This window comes from Mustela erminea, chromosome 4, assembly GCF_009829155.1.
Source record: "Mustela erminea isolate mMusErm1 chromosome 4, mMusErm1.Pri, whole genome shotgun sequence".
NCBI lineage: Eukaryota > Metazoa > Chordata > Mammalia > Carnivora > Mustelidae > Mustela > Mustela erminea.
The window spans coordinates 22508238-22527871 of NC_045617.1; the positions used below are offsets into that span (position 1 = coordinate 22508238).

Below are 19634 nucleotides of genomic sequence, written 5' to 3' on the forward strand. Positions count from 1 at the left end.
GGAATGACAGTGCTGTGGCAAGCCACAGATCACCAGAAGTCATCAGAAGCTATGAAGTAAGGATCCTCCCCTAGAGCCTTCACAGGGAGCACGGCCCTGCTCATTCCCTGATTTCGGACTTTGAGCCTCCAGAACTGTGGGACAAGAAACTGCTGCCGCTTCAAGCCACTTAGCTTGTGGGATTTTGTTAACAGAAGCCCTAGGAAGCTAGCACCACAAAGAGGAGCCAGTGAGCACACCTTCTGGGAGATAACCCTATTCTAATCAATGCTCTAATTGGTAAAAACAAGTGAAACCCATTGTAATTTTGTGTTTCATGACTGATAATAATCAATTACTTCTAGCTCACATTGTGGCCAATTTGAATACATCAGTACATATTAATGTTCTCACTGGTAATGAGAGCATTAGGGATAATAAAAGATGATGGAAATGCTTTAATATTTTTCCTTTAGAAATCTAGAATTGAAACTTATGCCACTGGCCAGAATCTCTAAGTTCAATTTCCCTCTCAGTTTTTGCTTGGATTACTCTACTTTGATTTTTAAGTTTTAAACCCAGTTCAAGGAGCAGGCATAAAGAGGAATATCTAAATTCTCATTAAGGTCCGCAGTGGACTCTGTGGTTTATGTTATACACTGAGCTTACCCAGAGTACTATAATGGGCTCCAAGAATGCAAAAGAAATGATCTGAGCCGTCTCGGGGCATCGCTGATAAGCTACATGTTACTAGGCTGGCATCCTTAGTCCTGTCAATTTTGTAATTCAGGGAAAAGGGGGAATTGGGGAGGACACAGGTAATAAATTAACTCATGTGTTTATTAATTCATCCCACAAATATTTAGTGTGCCATGAGCAAAGCACTGGGGACACTTCAGTGAACGAGCTGCCCATGGGGCTCTCTGGCCTCATGGCAGGAACTAATGGCATCGTGAATGATTTCCCGGCAACTGTGCTAAGTGCTATGAAGGAAAAACACAGAATGCCATTAGAACAAACCCTGGAGGACCTTCTTTGAGCAAGTCAAAGTACAGTGAGCTCTTGAGCCCGGCTAGGCATCAGGAGAAGATGGCAGTCATGTGTTCCAATGGGTGAAACAGCATATGATTAAGCAGCCTAATTTATTCAGGGAATGTGAGAGCGTCAGTTCATCTGGAGACAAGCAATGGAGGACAGCATGGGGTAAATGACATGCAGGACCTACAGATTGCCTTGTACTTCCCTCCCATGCCCACCAGGCTACCCACCAGCTTCTGTTTCCTCCAAAGTGTGTGAATAGGGAAGGTCTTACTTGGCGCGATGCGCCCCAGGGCGAACCCTATGATCCCCACCCTCCTGGTGCTCGTACTGTAGTGTGATACTCTCTGCTATACAGTGAACTGTCTCCCCCAAAAGATACATTGTAGTCCTAAACCCAAATACCTGTGAATGTATAATCTTATTGGAAAATAGGGTCTTTGCTGATGTAATCAAGTTAAAATGTCACACTAAATTGGGATGGGACCTAATGCAATAGGACTCGTGTCCTCATGAGACCAGGGAAATCTGACACTGACACAGACACAAGAAGGAAGGTGGCCATGTAACCACGGAGGCAGTGACAGAAGTGCCACAGTTACAAACCAAAGGACACCAGGGATTGCTGGCAAACTACCAGAAGAAAGGAAAGAGCAAGTCTGGATTCTCTCCTATCAGTTTCAGAAGGTGCCTGGCCTCACCAACAACTTGATTTTAGACTTTCAGCCTCCAGTATAGTGAGATAATAAATTTGGGCTGCTTTGAGCCACCCTGTTTGTGCTATTTGGTTACAGCTGCCCTAGCAAACTGATACCGATTTCCCTTGCAGGGGGTGGGAGATATGATGTGCTTCTAACCAATGGGATATGGCAAAGGGATGGGCCATCGCCCCCACAATTGTAAGACTCTCTTGCTGGAAAACTCATTCTAGAAACTCACTTTCCCTTGTAGGCTGTGAAGAAGCAAGTTACTAAGAGTCCCAAAGTCACAAAAAAACTATGAGGAATTGAATTCCACCAGCAGACGCGCAAGCAGGGAGCAAATCCTTCCCTAGTCTGACCTCCAGATGAGACCACAGCCTGCCTGACATCTTGACTGCAGCTCTGTGAGACTCTATGCAGAAAATCGAGCTAAGTTGTGCCTGGACTTCCCCCCACAGACATCGTGGGATAATAAACACATGTTGTCTTAGGCCGTTCTTAATCATTTGTTATGCAGCATGGAAAACTGATATGCTTACATTGTAACACAGCAAACAGACTTTGAATTCTCTCTGAGAATAAGAAATGTTGAAAGCTGACTCTGTGGGTGCTTTCAGGCATGCTTCAGAAGTTCCCGTCACCAGAGACTCTCTTGCAGTTCCCTTGGTGTGGACCAAGCAACTTTTCCTACCAGTTTTTCACAACTCCTTCCTTAGGAATCCAGGGATCACCTCCGGGTTCTTGCTGCTGGGTCCCTCCGGCCAGGACTGAGGTCAGTCCCATGCTACCACCCTCCCTCATGAAGCCTACGTCTGGTCACCAGGAAACCACTCAAAGATCCTTTGACCCAATCATATTTAGGAGGGCAGGCCCTTCCCAACATGGCAGCCCTCTCCTCAGTCCATAGCTGTACTTCAGCTCTGCTACACAGCAATCCAAAGTTAACAGTTCTATGCCGTCTCTCCAGCAGAAGAATATGAGGATTTGGTCTGTGATATCTATTATGTTGGAAATTCCATCAGAATGGAGGCAGCAGAAGTACCATTTTAACAACTTGTTACTTTTGAGTATTCACAAGTCATAAAACAAAGAAAGATATAATTTAGTGTTAATGCTACTATTAATTTCTAGCTGACATTTAAAAAATTAGCTTGTCAAGACTATGAATCCTATTTTTAAAATAATGATTAAATACCCTCAAACAGATTTATCTATGTAACGCAAGGTGACAGAAGCCAAGGAATCAAAGTATTTTGCATTACTGGGCTCCTGGGTGGCTCAGTCAGTGGAGTGGCTGCCTTCAGCTTAGGTCATGATCCCAGGATCCTGGGATCAAGTCCTGCACTAAGTTCTCTGCTCAGCAGGGAGTCTGCTTCTCTCTCTCCCTCTGCCCTCCCACCTGCCCGCACGTGTTCTCTCTTGTTCTATCTCAAATAAATAAATAAAATAGACATTTTTTTTTAAATCTTCTGCACTACTTAAAAGCTCCTATTATGGGTGGAAAAATGCAACACTGCACTATTTAAAATATAAAATTTATTCATTCATTTATTGAACAAATGTTTATTTAGAACATTCAAAGTGAGATTCTATTTTAAACTTTGGTTTTACTTAGCCAGATTGCTCAAAAACGGTGTGTATTTAAGAAGAAAAGTGCATATCAGGTAAAGTTTTAGAATGGCTTATTATTGCAGAATTACCTGAAAAAGCATTGCTGTAATATCTAGACAGGGTCTGCATGATGTCTTTTGAATGCTGGGTCCACGGTGCTATCTTTCTGTAGGTTTTTACACGATGAACAAGTTGAGAACCACCATACTGAAGGGAAAGGGTGTCCCCATGATCTTCATAGAGTTCCTCAAATAACCTATATCAAAGAAAAATAAACATTACAAAATTTTACCAGAAGTATGACACACATGGTTCAGTTAGCCACATATGAATTCCTAACAGCCTTTCAAGCAGACTCTTGATGATAAATCCATATGTAAAATATATGCTACAGTGATGGTCTAGTAAGTAAAAAAAAAGTCCTAGAAAACACTAAAATGGAAGTTGGAGAAACAAAAACACAAGGCGTCAAAGCCAGACCAAGGTGATTCTAACCAGACTAAAGGACTCCTAACTTTCTGCCAAATCAATTTACCTCCCACAATAGAATTTGACGAGCTCTTGCCACCGACAGATAAACCATACTCTTTCCTCAGAACATGTTTGAAACCTGTATTTCTCCAAGTGCCTGTTAAGATTTTCAGTGCTGTGATATCTGTGGATCTGGCCACTTGGAAGTTGCTCATTTTCCTAACAGAGCCTTTATGACTACCTCAGATGACCAATAACAAGCGCCATTGTATTTTCAAGAAAGAGCACTTCACACAGTGGCATAGATCCAATGGACAGTGAAGAAATGTAATCCTTCATGAAGAATCAATCTTTCATGTACCTTATATTTTTAATTCAAAATGCATGAAGGCACATGACTTCTTCTTTCTAATGCAATCTAAATTTGTTGTTGTTGTTGTTTTTTAAGATTTTATTTATTTGAGAGAGAGTGTGCAAGAGTGCGCATGAGCCAGGACAGGAGTGGGGGAGGAAAAAAGGGGAAGAGCAAAGGGGGGAAGAGAATCTTAAGACAAGTCCGTGCTGAGCACGGAGCCCACCATGGGGCTCGACTTGATCTCATAACCCTGAGATCATGACCTGAGCCAAAACCAAGAGTCAATGCTCAACTGAGCCACCTGGGCACCCCTGCATTTGTTTGGTAAAAACCCACCAGTTTTGTATTTATCTAAAGCACTCTGGATTTATATAAAGCACATAGTATTTATTCATAATTAAAACACACAAAAAAATAAAACCCATGGCAACAACACACAGGTCTTTAATAAAATATTACAGAATTATTTTGAAAAATGTGTTTGAGCAACATAATTTTTGAGAAGTTAAAAGAAGAAGCAAATTCATAGAAGTCCTTATTATTAATCAGTTTTGCTCTCTGTGATTACCAGCATTCAAAAGGTGGAAAATAAGATTTACGTAACTGCAGGGTGCCTGGGTGGCTCAGTCATTAAGTGTCTGCCTTCGGCTCAGGTCATGATCCCAGCATCCTGGGATCGAGTCCCATATCGGGCTGCCCAATTGGTGGGAAGCCTGCTTCTTCCTCTCCCACGTCCCCTGCTTGTGTTCCCTCTCTTGCTGTGTCTATGTCAAATAAATACATAAAATCTTAAAAAAAAAAAAAAAAAAAGATTTACCTAACTGCGTCTGTATCAAACTGCAGATTCGGCTTGTCGATCAGTCCCAAGGAGTATAGCTGGTACGCCAGAGCGCATTTTCCCACCATAAACTGTGCTGTGTTGGTGCGGTCTAAACAGTCCACACAGTTGGTTCGAAGAACGCCAGTCTAAACAGAAATACCGTTAAGACTGTCAACCGTTATTCAGGGGCCAAAACTGCTTCTATCCCACTTTAGATGTCCTTCCTTAAAAAACAGAAGAAAAGCTGTAGGCAGGGTATTATTCCTGAACAAACAATGAAGAACATTCTAGAAAAGTCACATTTGCTGCTCACTTAAAATTGCTGCACTGGCATCATTACACCTACTAGTCTGTATTTGAATTTTCTTCCTGAGTTTAAAATAAAACAGTGAATGTTTTCCACATGGACCAATTACTAAAATACATGCTTTTATTCGGATACATCTCCTTTATTGTAAAAACCAAATATTCAGTGGTTGAGGCCATATCTTTCTTAAAGCATAATTATTATATGTACATATATTGGGATCGTTTCTGGCTTGTTTTACAAAGTGATTCTAATTTATTCTTTTCCCATTTCTGTTTATGTTTTAATTTCCAATAATAAAATCTATCTTATGTAGAAAAAATCCACAGGCCATTATTATTTTAGCTGCGTATCACTTGGTAAGAGTTAAATACTGGCAGTTAGGCTTTTAAAAATCATTTCCAAACAGTTAATAATTTTTCATTAAATAAGAAGTATCTCTCTCTCATGGCTGCTTTCAGAAAACATCATACACTGCAAATACAGATTCTTTGTATTATTAATAGAGTAGCATCTATACCTGCAGGCGACCAGCGCGAATCACACATCCTCCTAGTTCATTCCACCTGTGTTTAAAAATAGATGTTTAAGAAAAAATTTAATAGCATAATCTATATTCATTTTTGGTTCCAGCTCTTTATAAGGAATCAAAGGAACAGGGCTGAATGCGCCAAAATAATCAACTGATTCTGCTTCTTTCATTCTTTCTGGCAAGTGAATATGCAAAGAACTCAGAAGGAAGGCTCTCTATGCTCTCTTTCCTAACGGAAGCCCAGGAAAGAAGCATCTTATCTTGCCCCAGGGTCCCACACCCAGGCATTTGTCTCCCATGGTCAACCAAAATCCCTCTTGCTTTATTTTAAGCCCATTTCCTGTCTGGTTTCTACAGACATGAATAGTAATCACAGGGCACTGAGCTTTATCCTTCTCCCCTCAACAGTCAGACTCTCTCCCTCCTCCAGCATTTCTTCGTGGAGCTTTGCTGCATTCCTTGGGTTGTTTTTGCAGATATCCTTATTATTGTCCTTCCTACTTATTTTCTCCATGTGCTAAGGAATGCCTGGGAATATGTTCTAAGCAATATATAATGATATTGAGATTTTATTTTAATGGTTTAAAGCATTTTAATGATTTAAAATATTTTAAGTTCTTAAAATATCTTCATTATTTTAAAGAAGGCTCAGTTCAGAAGACAGTTCACACAACAGGCCTGCCTGACCGCTATTCTCAGAAAGGCCTGCTTATATGGTTGGCCCTTGGCTGACATCTGGGAACTTGAGTTCCCACCGTTCCCAGACGGACGAGAGTGGTTCACTGTTCCTAAACTGTCTGTTGAAACAATATAGTTTTGCTGAACATCCTCGTTCCTACTGGAAGTCAGGAATTTTGGTGTGTGCCAAGCAAAAGCTGCCTAGGGGACCAGACTCCAATGAAAAACCCCGGCACTGAGTATCTCATCATCTCCTCTGGTTGGCAATGTTTCACCCATTCTCTGACAACAAGCTGCTGGGGGAATTAAGCATGTTGTGTGGGACTCCATTAGGAGAGGACTCTCAGAAAGCTTTACCTATTTCCTCTGGACTTTGCCACACATGCCTTTTCCCTGTGCTAATTTTGCTTTGTATCCTTTGACCTTAATAAATCACAGCCATGAGTACGACAATATATGAGTGCTTTGAGATTTCCTAGTGGATCCCTGAGCCTGAGAATGGTCTTGTGGACCACTGCCACAAGTACCCTAAAATTCAAATTATAACAAAAAACCAGCTTCTAGTTTCATTGATGCATTCTACTGTATCTCTGGTTTCTACCTCATTGATATCAGCTCTACAAAAGGAGGACTTCTGAAGACACACACACTATACAGTTGGTTGGGTTTTTTGTCTTTTTTTTTTTTTTTAACCATTATAGTTAACTTTGTAGCTGAAAATAAAATGCTGGGGATATACAATATCAGATCCTAAAAAGATAAATAAAACATGATCCTTGATCTGAAGAAACTCACAAAGCAGTAATAATGAAAGATCTGTGAGAAAATAACTGTAATACAATGATAAACATTATTTTCATTAAAATGTTAGTATTCAGTCGAGGGAAAAAAAAAAATTCCTGCTCCTATTTAATGCTGAAAAATAGGATTCACTGCAGAAAACTTCACTTTACAGAAATATTTTATATAATGTTTGTTCCATGAAGTAAGAGATAAAGACTCCTCGGCCTCCATCTCAAGATACATGACCAGAGGAAGTCCTGTGCCCACAGTGAATGTTCATTCCACAATCACCGGAATGTCTTGTCTGTCCCAATAAATTCATCCATCTTTCAAGTAGTACAAACTGCTCATATTTAGAATAGTTATCCATGAGAGCAAAATGTTTGATTTCAGTTTTTAAATACCATACGTACTTCTCATCTGGCCGCAGGATGCTACAGTAAGAATCGGGACGGTTTACAAAGAAACCCGTTTTCTTCACCACGCTCTCCGCAATCACGTTAAGTCGATCAAGGACATTACACAGCTTGCTGATGACAGGAGGAAGAACAAGAAAAGTGAGAAGAATCTGTTTAATATATATTTACCCTTTATATCTGAAGCACATAGAGTCAATAGTAATGATATTCGTGGATTTAATTTTTAAAATCTCTGGTTTGTATCCAACAGGAACACTGTAATAATTAGTTTCTATCGTATAATGTGTACTCAGTAACGAACAGGATTTGGTGCAAAGAGACATGAAGGGCCGCATCAGCTCTTGGCAAGCCTTAATCTTGGCACATTACATCCCCTGGAGAGCTTTTCCCAAAGCCTTTCACTACTTAAGAGTCCCAGCAGTCAAGTCAATATGCATTCACAGGATGACTGTGAGGCGTGTGTGATATACAGTGGAGGTGGCAGAGGAAGAAAACCCTGGAAAATAAATACAAATGGTGCCCACCTGTGATCAGGCTTAGAGGCGAGGAAAATGTGAGCATATGTGTGTGTGAGGTGCGCATGGGTATCTAACTATACAAAATGATTTGGGAAAAAAGCACAATGAGTTACAGTACAAAACAAGCCAGTAACATTAAAAATACGAATGAGGCCTCAAAATAAACCTTGTGTTTCTATGATGCCTGGGACATGAGTAAAAGGAGAAGGCGAGGTTGAAGAAAGGAGGTCCCAGGGATGATATGTTTTGAGTCAGCTCTTGACAGGTAAAGGAGGGGTAGGAAAGTACCCCGGAGGGTTGGGGGTCGCGAACAACAGGGACAGAGGCTCAGGAATGGGACCCCGGCAGCCACACTGGGAGCTGAGCACACAGTTTCAGTTTTCAGGAACAGACTGGCCCCAGAACAAAGAAAAAGTTATTACATTCTGGAACCAACCAGGCGATGGGGCTTTAACACTACACTAAGGAGTCTGGATTTACTACCAACATTCAGGAGTTACTGCAGGTTTATCCACAGGTGAGATCGTCTGAAAGTGGCGTCTGAGAAAGTGATTAAACAGGAGGACAGGATGAAACATGGAAAAGTGAAGCCAATGCCTGTGAGGGAAAAGTCGTGGAACAGGGATGTCCTGAAGTGACCAGCTACTTCAAAGAGAATGTCCAAGTGATATAAGTCATGGGCAAAAAAAAAAAAAAAAACAAAAACAGAAAACAGAGTCTGGTCAATTAATTGAAGCACTCAAATTATACATCAGTAGCAAAACAGCCCCTCAAGCAGATTCATAAAGGAAATTAAAAGAGAGCATTCGCTTTATTTTTTTTAACATCTTATTTATTTTTGAGAGCAAGCAAGCTAGCAAGAGAGAGCATGAGTAGAAGGGAGTGGCAGGGGAAGAGGGAGAAGCAGAGTTCCTGCTGAGCAGGGAGCCTGATGTGGGGCTTGATCCCAGGACCCTGAGAAGATGATGAGCTGAAGGCAGATGCTTAACCCACTGAGCCACCCAGCTGCCCACATTAACTTTACCACAGAGATCAGTTTCCTGCAATTTTACATCACAAGAAAAGGATAATGCCAGAACCAAACATATGAATATCTACTCACCTTTTGGTGTACTTGGCCATATCCCAAGGGATATAAATAATCATGTGTTCAGGAGGCAAAAACTGGTTGAGGTACGTCACAGCGGCTACAAGCTCTTCACTCAGAATTCTCTCGTGCTTTCTTTTCTCTCGTTCCTTTATCAAAAATTAAACATTTTGGGGATTCTAATTACCTCAAATCAGAGGAAGAGACTTTTAACAGTTTTACTTTTCAGCTAAGACAAGAAGCCAAAGTCTTAAATATATGAAACAAAACTTAAAATAAAAATAATATAAATGCAGAGAAATAAATGCTTTGTTGAATTAAAATCAACAGATAATTAGCTTCAAAAATTCCAGGAGATAACATTTCTTTTTAGTAACTTCCTGGAGCCCTGAGAATCCCAGTTCACCTTCCTGGGGCTGGTCTACATACTCCACACCCCACTGTAGCAGAGCACAACTCCCCAAGGACCAGAAGAAAGAAACCCCCAACTTCAGCCAGCTAAGGGTCACCAAAATCAACTGGGTCTGGAAGGATAATCCCTCAACTGGCTGAGAGTGCTTTGACAGCCTATAGGCGTTCTTAAATTGGACTCTCACAAAATCCCCTGTGAAGTAGCCAAGGCAGGCCCTTCCCCCTCTCCCCCTTTTACACTGTGGTTGAATGAGGTTAAGAGGTGTTCACGAGAATCTTACCTTCTGCCTCCCTGCCTGCTGTATACCCCATTACATATCACACGCTTCTCATTCGAGAGCTCTCGGGCTGCGGCCTGCTAGCCACGCAGCCTTTGGCAAAGCTCTCAACTTTCCTAGGCCTCTATTTCTTCATCTATAAAATGGGGCAACAACAGTATCTTCCTCACAGCAAAAATGTGAGGCTTAAAAGTGATAAAACATGATCATCTCTTCTCAGGGCATCTGCCACAGGGGACTATTCATCAAAACTAACTCCTTTTATTGTTATCCTGTTCAGGACTTCACTTAGAGACAAGGAAAAACAATTCAGTGATAGTAACACTGACATGGTGTGGAGGCACTACGGCTGGCATCAAAATGGGTCTCCGCTGTTTTCAATCATGGTGATTAGCTATCAGTTGTCATGAATTTAATTAGCTAACCACTGTGGAAACAAAAAGGGTATCTATTTTGCACAGCTGAGTAAACCAAATGGGAGGAATTAGCAAAGAATTGATTAAGAAGCGTTAAATCAGTTTAGAATGAACATGTAGTTAGCTTTTTATATCTGAGAGAATTAAATATCTGGAATTTTTCTCAAAAGCCCTTCATATCAACTAAAGGAAACAAAACCTTTATGAAATTTGATCAAATCTGACATTTCATGAGATGGGGAGAACAGGTTATCCAATCAACCATCGGTCATCTCTGAGGAATTTGCTCTGTGCCCCATCTGACTGTCGGGGGCTAGCGTTAGTAAGCCAACCTCCTTTGGGGCACAGACCCCTGCTACAACCAAATGAAAACATCACACACACAAGTGGTTTTGCATATCATCTCAAGGGTTCAGAGACTCCTCCAGTGACCATCCAGGGTCCTCAGACTAAAGACCTCCAAATAGTTATGCCTGACTACAGGTTGACTTTCTATTGATTCCCCAGTAACAGCACTGAAGGCACAGGGATTGTGGGGATTGTGGCGAAATGTCAACCAGCGCCTCAAACTTCCATAACAAGGGAAGTGGGGGGTGGGGACATTCACAGCACATGGTAAGAGAGAAAAGAAATCAAGGGGAATATTTCACTTTAGTGACTTCATATGGAGGTGGGGAAAAAAAGTGAAGATCCCTCAGTATCATTCCACACACACAAATGCGTTCTTGGACGCTAATCACGAGTAAATACTTTTTCCGACTGAACTGAATAAACACCTTCTTTTGTCCTATGAATAAAATAACTAATGACAAAGACAATAACAACAAAAACCCTTTTCTTTCCATTCCACAAAACAGTAACTTAATCTCTAAACTATTTTCTAGTTAATATCCAGTTATTGCCAGGATTTTTTTGACAATGGAATGATAAACAAGTACAATTTCTAAGTCCGCCGACTAGCCTTTAAAGATTAAAAAATAAATGCACATTTGAGAAACCTGGGCAGGAACACTTTACAACCCCATGTATCGGATATTATTTTTTGAATCTATGTATTTAATGCAGAATTATTTCAAGCATCATAGACTGAATCTCCATTTAGCCATAGCTTTTAACAGCAGCATAAGGACTTTGTAAAACGCGAAGCAAAGTCAGTGTTCCCTGTTTCGGTGAATGGCATCACCATCCAGCCACCTGAAGTCACCAGCAACCTGGGAGTCAAGCCGGACCTCTCCCTCTCCCTCCTGTCACAGCCAGCCCATCGCCCAGTCTCTGCCCTCCGCATGCTTCTGTCCATCTCTACCATACCACCCCAGTTTAAGCCAGGGCCACTCCTTCCCTGGACAATTAGAATAGCCTCCTATGGGGTCTTCCAGCATTCTTTAACCTTGTGCCTATCCACCTATGGGGTCTTCCAGCATTCTTTAACCTTGTGCCTATCCACATGTTCTCTTGAGGTCAGCATAGACTTTTTAAAATGTAAGTCTGATCACAATCCTCTTACTCACTCATGCGAAACCTTCAGCGGTTTCCCATTAAACTCTAAAGATAAAGACCAGACTCATCGACACACCCTACAAGGCTCTGCAGGGTCCGGCCAGAGCTCTCTCCTCAGCCTCATCCCACAACAGTGCCCTCATCATCTCTCTGGCCCTCGTCGTCAGGACCCCACCATACATGGCGTTTCCTTCCCCAAACGCACCATGTCCCCTCTCCTGACCCAGGGCCTCGGAACCCGCAATTCTGAACTGAATACTATTTTCTCTCTTCTTGGCCTAGTTAATGCCTCTTCCTTCAGTCTGCACGGCCTCATCACCTCCTCAGAAACTTCTCTCCCATTATAAGCTCTCATGTGTTGGTACTTCGGCATTACTTCACCATCTCCTCTGTTAGACTGTCAGCTCTATGAAGGCATGAGTTGTTTCTATGACTGCCATGGCACAAAGGAAACCTTTGAGAAGACTTGTTAAATAATGAACTAAACGGACATAGGATTCCTTGTTTTTTGTTTACATTTATTCACCAACCTCTCAGAATAATCTCACACTATTAAGTTGTTGGCCACTGCTACAACCGTAACATAACAATAACCTTGTGTTCAGGGTTTTCTTGGCTGTGGACGGAAATCTCTTCAATGCACATGGTGGCAACAGATACAGAAACAATTTTTATCTGGTTTCCTTGTCTCCATTCTAGGCTGTTGACCCAAGGGCCTACTCACGTACATGAGATCTACTGACCAGACAGTGTACTCTCACAAAGAAGCACAGAACTGTAAGGCCAGGCCACCACTTTGTCTACCTTGTTCTTAAACCACCCCAGTTTCTGACTCCAGCCTTCAGATCTTATTACCGCATGTAACCTTCCTAAGAGATCTCTGATTGTCAAGGGAATGGGTTATATCAAGGCTAGGCTGTGGCTCTGTGATCTCCATGCTTCCTTCTCCAGGCTGTCTTGGAAACTAAGGCAGAACTTCACTCATCTCCAGTTCACCCAAGGAAATCAGAAGACTGACAGCATTGCTTTCTTCCCTTGGAAACATACTGCTGCTTCTCCCTAGGGAAGAGGCCACACAGAACCTAGGCCAATGGACAGTGGCTTAGACGGTCAGACACAGTGCTCTGTCACAACACGGAAAATCTAGAAACCTCTCCTCTGGGGAGAGGTAAAGCAAGCTTGTAAACCCCTTTGTGCTGAGGAAAAATATTCCTCCATTTCATAACTAAACAGACGGACACATCATACCTTCACTAAATTCAAGATGATGATGGGGGAGCCAAACCTTTGAAGCATCTGGTCAAAGTGAAGGGCAGCCACATGTGCAAATGGATCTGCCTGATCCACTAAGGGGGATAAAAAGGATGAATAAATACCAGAATGAAAATCATAAAGCAAGAAGAAGAGAAGTATAAGGTTTTGTTTTCTTTTTTAACGTTCAAAGAAATGCAATTCAACTAATCTAGTCGTTTTACTTCCCAAGTTCCTCTTGAGCTTATCAGATACTCACTTGTCACATATTTACTGAATTTGACTGATTCTCACATTTCTGAAGTAAAATAGAATTTACTAGCAGCCAAAATTAAAGAAAACTTATGTTACGAAATAAAATAACAAAAGTCCTTCTTCTAAATTATCTACTTTCCAGTACTAAAACTTTGTTAGGATCTAAGAATTCATGGATTTCTCTAATACTGCATCATCTCAAAGTATGGGTAAAGAAGAGTTTTTATTATTTATTTACTTACTTACTTATTTTGGAGCAGTCTTTTTAATAGTAACTCTTCTATTAAAAAGAATTTTGGAACACGGAAAAAAAATTCAAAAAAAAAATTAAATTAAATTAAATTTTAAAAAACCTGAAGCTCTCTTTAAACCTAAAACAAAACATTATAGAATTCTTTTTTTTTTTTTTTAAAGATTTTATTTATTTATTTGACAGAGAGAGATCACAAGTAGGCAGAGAGGCAGGCAGAGAGAGAGAGAGAGGAGGAAGCAGGCTCCCTGCTGAGCAGAGCCCGATGCAGGACTCGATCCCAGGACCCTGAGATCATGACCTGAGCCAAAGGCAGCAGCTTAACCCACTGAGCCACCCAGGCGCCCTAAAGATTTTATTTATATTTGACAGAGAGAGAGATCACAAATAGGCAGAGACACAGACAGAGAGAGAGATGAGGAGAAGCAGGCTCCCTGATGAGCAGAGAGCCCTATGCGGGACTCGATCCCAGGCCCCTGGGATCATGACCTGAGCCGAAGGTAGAGGCTTAACCCACTGAGCCACCCAGGCGCCCCACATTATAGAATTCTTGAAAGAATTGGTTATACCTTATGCTCTACTGTGAAATGGTAGTAAATATAGTGGAATTGATATTTTAATCAGTGGTTGAAATCTGCAAGCATCAATTTAGTTCTTTTCTGGATTTATGGTGAATTAAACTAAGGTCTAGGGGTGCCTATGTGGCTCAGTAGGTTAAGCCTCTGCCTTTGGCTCGGGTCATGATCTCAGGATCCTGGGATTGAGCCCTGCATTGGGCTCTCTGCTCAGCAGGGAGCCTGCTTCCCCCTCTCTCTGCCTGCCTCTCTGCCTACTTGTGATCTCTCTCTCTGTCAAATAAATAAATAAAATCTTTAAAAAACAAACAAAAAAACCTAAGATCTACACTTAATACTATATTCATGTAAATAGGGTCACTTTAAATAATAATCTCTCTGACAAAATATAGTAAATATATGAATGCAAATGCATCTGCAAAAAAAAAAGACTGCTCCAAAAAATAAATACATAAATAAGTAAATAATAAAATTTTAAAATATATAAAAAAAAAGACTGCTCCACACACATGTAATAGGTGGTTTAGGCATCATAGTTGAAATGTCCTGAGACCAGTATAAAGGAACGGATCCTCTAACTTGGACATAAGAAGAGTAACTTCCTGCAGTAAAAGACATCACAGAAGCATCACAGAGTATTTGTTCCGTCTCCACTTCATTTGCAACATCGCCCTGAAAAGAAAGGTGGCATTTAAAGATATTTTATGTTCTTAGAATTTTTTAATGGAAAAAAATTTCCAAGTATACAATGAAATTATAATTCCCTTTCTTAGAACACTTTAAAAGAGGTAAATGTTGATCAATATTCAATGTGCACATTAGGAAAGGAAAACCATTAAAATGCAACAAAGGAAGGCAATTAAAAATAGCCCAGAATAGACTAGGAAAAAATCAAATTAAATAGCTAATAATACAAGTAGCAGACAGAGAACAGCTTGAGTGATATAAATGGCAGAGAGGGAGAGAAAAGGAAAACAATTACATGAAATTATACAGGAGGTTAGGAAGACTAGCAGAATATAAAACTTCAATTCTGAAGACCAGGGAGGAAGGAAAGGACAATAGAGTGAGATTCAAATAATGCCTGATGGACAGAAGGGAAAAAAAGGTCTAGAGTTAGCTTGGCTTATAAAAGTACAGACGGATAGGACAAAGAATAATTTCAGAGGCATTAATAATATGTCTGCTTAATTATCCGTAAAATATTCAAAAATAAGTAACATAGCAAAATTGTGATTTTTCTCAGCGCACCAGTCATAACTATTTTCATTGTTGATACAATTTTAAGAACAATGTTGCTATTTTAACCCAGGATTAAAACCCAATGTCTCACTCAATCTGTCCACTTGATCTCACATCTGGGTAAGACTCAAGCTGTCTACTGCAAATAGAGATGAAACCCTTGGAGGAGAGGACATGACTGACGGAAGGATAGGACCCCTGTCATGGTTATTTTCCAGGGCTGAGCAGACTAAGACCCTGCCCGGAGCCAAACGAAAGTAGAGGTGGCAGTAGGGGGGATGGGGTTTCCATGCCTCGCTCTACTTTGTCTTCTCATCAAAGATGCGTTTCCACTGAGGGCTCCCCTCCCCTTACTCCTCCAATGGAGGCGCTTTGCTATTTTAGTCACTACACTAAATATGCACTATGTTTTTTCATATCTTACAGAAATGGCTCAGCCTCCAAAACATGAGACTTGTCATAACTCCCCAAGGCAATGCATAAGTCGCTCTAAGATAGCTGATTTTTCAGAACCTCTGTATACTAGTCACATTCCTCACAAGTGTCAGATACCCTGGAGCATTAATTATTCTCTTGATCACATCCCAAACTAAGAAATGCCAAATTCTAGAATTCCACTTGGCTACCTCCATCAGCAAGGCTGATGTGAAAGGTTAAGACGTCAGCAGTGCCGCTTCTTCTGCATCTTACCTCACAGTTGGCGCCCCTCTTGAGAAAGCGGGTCCCCGCAAACTTACTGGATCTTCTAGCTATTAGAGTCACGTAGACGGGTCGTCCGTAGATCAACAGCTCTTAGAAATCAAGTTAAAGTTATCTGAGCATTCACACCGAACCGCCACACCCCACCAAGAGAATCATTAGACCTTAAATATGCATTTAAATATAGCTTGTCCAGAAGGTTAAAGAACACCCAAAAGTTCCACCCAAGAATGGAACAGCATTGGGTCTAACTGTTCTTCCAAATGAGGCAGGTATTAAAGCAAAAACAAGCCACCCTAAGGAGTGGTTTCCATGCATTTCAGATGAAACAGTAAAAAGGTGTCAGGTTCGTGGCCAAGGGAAGGCCTGGTCTCTCCTTATTGCCAACTAAAGGATGTAAACAAGTACAATTAATCCTCCTTTGGTCTTCAGAGATCATACACAGCTCAAAGAGAGCAATGCCGCTTAACAGGGGGTTAAATAGGAAGCAATACATCATACGTAGGGAATGGAGTATGTGTAATACAGTAAAAGTTCCCCAAATGTGTCACCTAACTACAAAAACTAAACACTGAATTACTGAACCGATACACAGCTTATTGATTATGTCACCTTATTTAGTTTTCTGAGCCTCAGTTTCATCTTCTGTAAAATGGTGAAAGTACTAGTAAAGTAACTAACTTTATGAGGTGGTTGGGGGGACTAGGTTAGGTAACGCGTGTAAACCAGTGCCTGTCCACCAGTGCCTGTCCTACAGTAAATGCTGACTATACAGCAATTTCTTTTACCATCGTAAAGACTTCCGCAATTCATTAAATGCTCGATAACTAGGAAACTAGTTTCATCACCTAAGCTAATGAGCTTTAAAATTATAATCCATGGTGCTATTCGCTATTTTTAAAAACACAAACATTTACTGTGCTTAATACAGGTTTGGCCCTGAGTTAGCTCTTGAGGATACAAAACAGTTTAGAACTGCCGCTTGGAAAATACCTTTAGAAACTGTAACACATTCTTTTTGGTGTCCTTGGTGGTGAAAACTTTGTGTTCTTTCCAGATACATTTCACTTTTGGCAACAGAAAAGGTAATTCAGGGCTAAATCTCATTATTCAGTGAACAAACCAAGCAGATACTAATACTCACTGCTTGGAAATTATTATAAATTAATGAGCCTGACTTGCAAGTTCGGGGCATAAATCTTACTCATCCTCATTTTAAACTTCCTTTGTGTCAGCATCTAGCCTCTCTTCTCCCTCATGTGCCATAAAGAAGGCGCCATAGGTGCTCTTTAGGACTGATCTCTCTAGCTATACCCCTTGATCCCACTCCTCCCAAAAGTCCTAGTGCAAAATATGCATGATCAAATTTACTCATTTAATGATCTCAAAACAACCACTCCTTTAAAATTTTCACCATAGGTCTTAAAAAACCTAAGACACAAGAAAGAACGTCAACTGGAAAACAAGCTAGGTGTACAAATGCCCTACGTGATCTCAAAAAGGGACAGGAAAAAACGAAATACTACTCGTAGAAAGTAAATACTGCCTCTCTAAGCCTCGTAGCATAACAGCACTTTCTGGAAAGGTTTCAACCATAGTGACAAGTTAAGTAAAAGGGAACAAAAGTATTTATAAAATTGAACTCAAAATCAGCTTAACCTAAGGTTCAACCTGCATCTACTAAATCTCTTACGTCCCTTTCCAATCCAGGCCTTTCTTACATTATGCCCGAACCACAGCAAACTCTTCCTAACTCATGTGCCCTGTTCTGGTCTCATTTTATTTAATCCAACTTGAAAATAACTGTCAACTTAACCCTCCTAAGTACTCCCCTCTACACTACCCTCTTGAAAAAGCTTTTCAAAAGTTCAGGCACCAAACCCAGAATGCTTACTTAGTCTGACCACCAATGCAATCTGGTGACTAGCTACCCCACTACCCACTAGGTTGTACTTCCCAAGGATTTTACACCCTAAGGCAGGAGAAGACTCCCATGAACTTTTCTACCCCTACACTCATCGTGCTTTCCCCACCTCGGAGCTTGCTGCTTGCTTCCTGCTCAGGTCTGACTTTTGCTTGGAGCTCAGGCCAAGCCTGACTTTTCCTAGGAGCCTGCCCTGTCCTCCCCACCTGTCAGTGATTCTGCTCCTCCTCTCAGAAATGAATGATACTTATGGCCTCTATTACTTCCTAAGCACACAGCATTTCTCTATTGTTTATCTCTCTGTGTATATAAGAGATCTGTTTAAATGGTCTGTATTCCTCTGTATTCCTGATATCATCAGTAAGTTTTCCTGCTGGGTATAGAGAATGGTAATGAATAATCTTATAATTCGTGTACAGTCTTCTACAGATTGACACAGCTTAAGTTTAATAATATATACCTTAACTTTTTTTTAAAGAAAGGATACTTGACTGCCCACAGAACCCATGAATAATATACAACAGCCAGTCACGATGCACAGCATTTTTAATTATATCCAGAAGTTCACCGTTCCACACGTACTTCATATAAGGCTCACTAGAGATCCCAAACACACCTGAAAAATAGAAGTCGGTACCAGAAATATAAGGAAATGGTCTATACTCCTCTTTAAGTTCTAGAGTTTTTGTTTTTAACTTCAAAATAAAATGTCTGATTAAGAGCATTGTCATTTTCAGTGGCTATAACTCATATCATCACCCAGAACACTGTACTGATTCTGTACAAAGTAAAAGAATAAACGTATTTTTCCGATTTGTGGGAGTTTTTAACTTAAGAGAAAAGTAAACAAGAGGGACATGAAGGACACACGGACAAATACACGACTAAGGCCGAGAGAGAGCATCAGGCAGCGGCTGGGAGCGCTGCTCTGGGGGTGCCGAGCGCCTGGGTCCAAACCCTGGCCCTGCCTCTCATCAGCAGGGTTGCAGGTGGGACCAAGAGTGCTATTTGCTACCGCAGTGTCCATTTCATACATCTGTACCTGTATCACATGGTTGTTGTGAAGACCATAATTGAAGGTAATGCACAAAAATTGCTTCGAACATGCCTGGTGCCTTACTGATACTTCTGTAAGTGGGAGTTATTACCCTATCAGGCCTTTTCTATACGAAGAAATTAATTTCATCAAATGTGATTTTAGCATATCCAGATATACTTATTAAACATCAATGAGTTTTACAAAACATATAAAGGGCAAAATGAGAACTAAGTATGTTTTTGCTTATGGCTTAAAAGACTGTAACAGTGGGATGCTGCGGTGGCTCAGCCAGTTGTGTGTCTAACTCTTGATTTCAGCTCAGGCATGATCACAGAGTCCTGAGAGCAAGCCCTGGGCCAGGCTCTGAGCTCAGTGGGGAGTCTGCTTAAGGAATTCTCTTCCTCTTGCTCCGCGCCTCCCCCTGCTTATGCCCATTCATTCTCTCTCTCTCATAAATAAGTAAACCTTAAAAAAAAAATACTAACAGTTCTGGATAGC

At 40.9% G+C, this 19634-nt stretch overlaps 1 protein-coding gene across 4 annotated transcripts in view; it reads right to left on the reverse strand.

Moving 5' to 3' along the window:
- FIG4 (FIG4 phosphoinositide 5-phosphatase) overlaps nt 1-19634 on the reverse strand; it is a 126643-nt gene that overhangs the window by 67360 nt on the left and 39649 nt on the right. For all 4 annotated transcript variants that reach the window (XM_032338825.1, XM_032338829.1, XM_032338828.1 and 1 more), the window contains 9 exons: nt 18585-18713; nt 16165-16265; nt 14742-14904; nt 13150-13247; nt 9315-9448; nt 7689-7805; nt 5803-5848; nt 4973-5121; nt 3419-3585 (listed from right to left, as the gene is read on the reverse strand). In XM_032338825.1, the coding sequence (XP_032194716.1) occupies nt 3419-3585; nt 4973-5121; nt 5803-5848; nt 7689-7805; nt 9315-9448; nt 13150-13247; nt 14742-14904; nt 16165-16265; nt 18585-18713 (1104 nt within the window). The remainder of the gene's footprint in view (nt 1-3418; nt 3586-4972; nt 5122-5802; nt 5849-7688; nt 7806-9314; nt 9449-13149; nt 13248-14741; nt 14905-16164; nt 16266-18584; nt 18714-19634) is intronic.